This window comes from Neofelis nebulosa, chromosome 2, assembly GCF_028018385.1.
Source record: "Neofelis nebulosa isolate mNeoNeb1 chromosome 2, mNeoNeb1.pri, whole genome shotgun sequence".
Taxonomy (NCBI): domain Eukaryota; kingdom Metazoa; phylum Chordata; class Mammalia; order Carnivora; family Felidae; genus Neofelis; species Neofelis nebulosa.
This window is the reverse complement of record NC_080783.1, coordinates 18,267,073-18,272,205: the sequence shown is the minus strand read 5'-3', so window position 1 is coordinate 18,272,205 and position 5,133 is coordinate 18,267,073. Positions and strand designations below refer to the sequence as shown.

The 5,133-nt window shown below is 54.5% G+C and overlaps 1 protein-coding gene across 1 annotated transcript; it reads left to right on the top strand.

Moving 5' to 3' along the window:
* The first annotated feature begins 704 nt into the window (after nucleotides 1-704).
* Nucleotides 705-4,526, top strand: INHA (inhibin subunit alpha). The gene is made up of 2 exons (XM_058703745.1): nucleotides 705-1,067; nucleotides 3,518-4,526. The coding sequence occupies exons 1-2, from the start codon at nucleotides 794-796 to the stop codon at nucleotides 4,348-4,350; spliced, it is 1,107 nt and encodes a 368-aa protein (XP_058559728.1). The 5' UTR covers nucleotides 705-793; the 3' UTR covers nucleotides 4,351-4,526.
* The last annotated feature ends 607 nt before the right edge of the window (nucleotides 4,527-5,133 follow it).

Below are 5,133 nucleotides of genomic sequence, written 5' to 3'. Positions count from 1 at the left end.
TCCCACAGCCTGGGCCTCTTTCCCCTCCTCCCTCCCACCTCCAGCCGCCAGGTCCCCAACCGCCCGCCAGGCTTGGGCCTGAGTGGCAGAGGCGCCTGCAGCTGCCAATCCCAAAAATATTCTCTGATGACACAGCTGGAGGACAAGAGCCCAGACTGGCTCCTCCAGGCTAAGTTTAGAGCAGGCGGGACCACCTGCCCCCGGCCCTAGCCCCAGTTCTAGCCCCGACCTCAGCCCTTCCCCCCCATGACCCGCCCAGCAGCTGCTTGGTTGAAAGCCACCCCCCCCCCCCCACTCCGCCCAAGGTCTGAGGGGCTGGCGCATTCTGTCTCCCCGACTACGAGTAACACTGTTAGGAGCTGGCTGACCCCAGCTCCCAGGCTCCTGTTGTACCTGATGTCACCTCTGTGCTGGGTGCTGGGATGTGACTGTGTGTGTGTGTGTGTGTGTGTGTGTGTGTGTGTGTTTGAGAGAGAGAATAGGGGGAAAGGGTTGTATGTGTAGGTCAGGTCACTCTGGGTGAGAACTCTCACCAGCCCCCTCCCCCTCATGCCTGGCAGGAGTGGGAGATAAGGCTCAGGGCCACAGACATCTGCGTCAGAGATAGGAGGTCTCAATGCCATGGGCAGGGGCAACTTGGACTGCAGGGCGTGGGAAGGACTGGGGAGACTGGGATGAGAGGGGTAGAAGAGGGCCAGTACTGGGATGGGAGGGCAGAGTGGGGAGGCGGGGGGTGGGGGCAGACCCTGACAGAAAGGGCACCGGACACCGCTGGCCCTCCGCTGGGTGAGCCATGTTGCCCCAGCCTCCACTCCTGCTCCTCTTACTGCTGTCTCTGAAGAGTGGGCATGGCTGCCCCGGGCCAGAGCTGGACCGGGAACTTGTCCTGGCCAAGGTGAGGGCCCTGTTCTTGGATGCTTTGGGGCCTCCGGCAGTGACCGAGGAAAGTGGGGATCCTGGAGTCAGGCGTCTGCCTCGAAGACATGCCCAGGGGGGCTTCGTGCACAGGGGCTCTCAGCCCAGGGAGGAGGAGGATGTCTCCCAGGCCATCCTTTTCCCAACTACAGGTAATGAGGGCAGGGAACTGGCAGGGTGACTTTGACTTTGAGAAGCAGTGTGGTACATAAGGTGTGGGCTTGGGAGCCAGACAGTTCTGGGTTTGAGTCCCATACACGCCGCTTAACTGGCTTTGCAACAGGGGACCAGTTACTAAACCTTCCTGAGCTTCCGTTTCCTCACTTTAAAACGGGCAGCAGGGGCGCCTGGGTGGCGCAGTCGGTTAAGCGTCCGACTTCAGCCAGGTCATGATCTCGCACTCCGTGAGTTCGAGCCCCGCGTTGGGCTCTGGGCTGATGGCTCGGAGCCTGGAGCCTGTTTCCGATTCTGTGTCTCCCTCTCTCTCTGCCCCTCCCCCGTTCATGCTCTGTCTCTCTCTGTCCCAAAAATAAATAAAAAACGTTGAAAAAAAAAATTTAAAACGGGCAGTAATGCCTACCTCTTAGGATTAAGTGAAATGATGTAAGGCTGAGAGGAGGCATTTGGGAGATACTCATTGGGGAGACCTAGAGTCTCTAGCAACAGAGATATTTGGGTATCGGCCCCTTCCTTCCACGTTTCCTTCTTTCTCTGCCTCCACTCCCTGCTCGGAATCTTGTTTCTTTAGCCCCAATTAGCTGAGGCTTGAGAAGGTATCAGAGATGCAGGAGTGAGATTAGTTGAGACACTTTTCCAGGAAATTAGTCTACTTTCTCTTGACTTCTCATCTCCTTATGCACGTTCCCATGTTCCACTGACTGAACCAATAAAGTCCTCTTCCGGGTGGACTTTCTCGTAATCTGGCCCATCTTTCCCTCAGAGGGGACCCCCTGCCTCCCTGTGCTTTAGTCCTCGTGCAGCACTGTGAGTTGGTGTGGCTCTGGGATGGGGCAGAATCCCAGCCTGGCCACTTAGTAGTTCATTTTTGTAACCCTTTCTCCTTATCTGCAAAATAGATCACTTGTGAGATTTATAACAGAATCTGTGTCACACTATAGTCCTACCCCAGTCTGTCAACTAGTCCAGATTGTTTAGTATAGCCTGCATACCTGTTGGGGAAGGATGCCAACCACCTTCCTTCTCTCTCTCTCTCTCTTTTTTTAACTTTAATTTTGTTTTTTTTTTTTGTTTTTTTTTTAATTAAAAAAAATTTTTTTAACGTTTATTTATTTTTGAGACAGAGAGAGACAGAGCATGAACAGGGGAGGGGCAGAGAGAGAGGGAGACACAGAATCGGAAGCAGGCTCCAGGCTCTGAGCCATCAGCCCAGAGCCCGACGCGGGGCTCGAACTCACAGACCGTGAGATCGTGACCTGAACTGAAGTCGGACGCTTAACCGACTGAGCCACCCAGGCGCCCCTTAATTTTGTTTTTTAAATTTACATCCAAATTAGTTAGCATATAGTGCAACAATGATTTCAGGAGTAGATTCCTTAATACCCCTTACCCATTTAGCCCATGCCCCCTCCCACAACCCCTCCAGTAACCCTCTGGCCAATCACCTTTCTTAGAAAGCCCTGCCCTCTATCCTGGGCTGTTTACCTTCCCCTCCTGTCCCTCCTTTTTCTCTCTGGTATTAACCTTTTTTTTTTTTTTAAGTGGAATTGTGTGTGTGTGTTTTAAACGTTTATTTATATATTTTGAGAGAGAGAGAGAGAGAGAGAAAGAGCGTGTGCATGAGTGGGGAGGGGCAGAGAGAGAGGGGGAGAGAGAATCCCAAGCAGACTTCTTGCTGTCAGCACTGACCCTGACACGGGGTCCAATCCCACGAACCTTAAGATCATGACCAAGAGTGGGAAGTTCAAATGACTGAGCCGCCCCTTAAGCGGAATTGTTTGTTTGTTTTTTTTTTTAATGTTTATTTATTTTTGAGACAGAGAGAGACAGAGCATGAACGGGGGAGGGTCAGAGAGAGAGGAAGACACAGAATCCAAAGCAGGCTCCAGGCTCTGTGCACAGGCTCTGAGCCTCAGCACAGAGCCCGACGCGGGGCTTGAACTCACAGACCGTGAGATCATGACCTGAGCTGAAGTCGGACGCTTAACCCACTGAGCCACCCAGGTGCCCCAAGCGGAATTGTTTTAAAGAGTTTATCGTGCAACATTTCTGATTTGTAAAAAGATATATGAGGTACTAAAACAATTGCCTGTGTATCTAAAGTACTATCATCCATTTCACACTATCAGTGAGCAGAGATTCAGGCCTAACAGCTCCAAGTGAAAGTAGAGGGTGGGCAGGGCCTCGTATATACGTTGCTGATAGGAATGTTAATAGGTAAAACCACTTCAGAGGGAAGTTGGCAACGTCTTATATTTTCTGCGTCCTATAGAGATGAAATAACAAATGGAGAGCCTCTGTCAGTTCTCTCAAGACCGGAGAGGGGCCCCAAGTCTGACAGAGCACTCAGGAGAGTGGCTGAGGAGGAGGGGTCCCAGGCTCTGCCAGTCCGGGCTGCCCTCTCCCTTCCCGCTATCTCCTGCAGGTGCCAGCTGTGGGGATGAGCCGGCTGCCAGAGAGCTGACCCAGGAGGCCAAGGAGAGCCTCTTCACGTATGTGTTCCAGCCATCCAAGCACACACGCAGCCGCCAGGTGACATCAGCCCACCTGTGGTTCCACACGGGACTGGACAGGCAGGACAGAGCAGCCTCCAACAGCTCTGGACCCCTGCTGAGCCTGCTGGCGCTGTCATCAGGGGTCCCCATGGCTGTGCCCATGTCGTTGGGCCAGGCCCCCTCTCGCTGGGCCGTGCTGCACCTGGCCACCTCTGCCCTCCCTCTGCTGACCCACCCCGTCCTGGTGCTACAGCTGCGTTGCCCTCTCTGCTCCTGCTCAGCCCGGCCCGAGGCCACACCCTTCCTGGTGGCCCACACTCGGGCCAGGCCGCCCAGCGGAGGGGAGAGAGCCCGCCGCTCCACTCCCCCACTGCCCTGGCCTTGGTCTCCCGCCGCGCTGCGCCTGCTCCAGAGGTCTCCAGAGGAACCCGCTGCCCATGCGGACTGTCACCGAGCGGCCCTCAATATCTCCTTCCAGGAGCTGGGCTGGGACCGGTGGATCGTGCACCCTCCCAACTTCATCTTCCACTATTGTCACGGTGGCTGTGGGCTGACTGCCCCACCAGACCTGCCCCTGCTGGTCCCTGGGGCTCCTCCGACCCCTGCCCAGCCCCTTTCTTTAGTGCCAGGGGCCCGGCCCTGCTGTGCTGCCCTCCCTGGGACCATGAGGCCCCTACGTGTCCGCACCACTTCAGATGGTGGTTACTCTTTTAAGTATGAGACCGTGCCCAACCTTCTCACGCAACACTGTGCTTGCATCTGAGGGAGTCCCGCTGGTGGCCAAGCCCCCACCATCAACAGCTGGAAGGAAGAGCCGAGTTCAGAAAATAGATGGTTCTTACTTCCGCCTCCTTCCATCTCTCTCTGCCTGAGGGCCCCCCTCCCCCATATGACCCTGTCCCATGGGCAACATGTGACAATAAACAACATAGTGCATATGACTTGTCATGCATTCTCTGGCTTCTCTGATATGGTGGGGAGCAGGTCTGGGCCCCAGGAGCATAGGATTGTAGGCTCTCAGGTCACACAGCCTCACTTGACCTAAAGATCTGGAGTTCAAGAGCTGTAATTGGACATGCATCTGGTGGGGAGCTGGTGTGGAGAAAACATAAAAGTGTTCTGAGCCCTCGACGGCCGCTCTGGAGACAGCTGACCCTCATGCCTCTCCCTTGCTATTCTCTACCTTAGCTGATGGACCCCTAGTTCAAGATCAGCTGATTTGCAGACTGGCCAGAGATCACGGCTTTCAGGGCCCCACTGAGATAGATAGATGTTCAGAGCAGCTCAGATCTTGGGTTCCTCAGGAACTTGGGTGGGAAAGTCAGGGAAAGACGGATGAATTGGCAGAGTCTGAAAGTAGACAGGGGCAGAGATGTGGAAGAACGAAGACCCAAGAATTTCAATTTGCTGAGGGTCCCAGGACTCCTTTGAATCTGTCACTGGCTCTTGATGTAGACTCCATGAGGCCTGGCCTCATGGGATTCAGGTTCTAGAAGCCTTTCCTTCCCTTAATGTGCCCGGTATATCTTTACATAAACCCCTAACT

Coding starts and splice junctions, on each gene's coding strand:
- INHA (XM_058703745.1), top strand. CDS start 794: ATGTTGCCCCAGCCTCCACTCCTGCTCCTCTTACTGCTGTCTCTGAAG. Junction 1,068..3,517: donor CATCCTTTTCCCAACTACAG/GTAATGAGGGCA, acceptor TATCTCCTGCAG/GTGCCAGCTGTGGGGATGAG.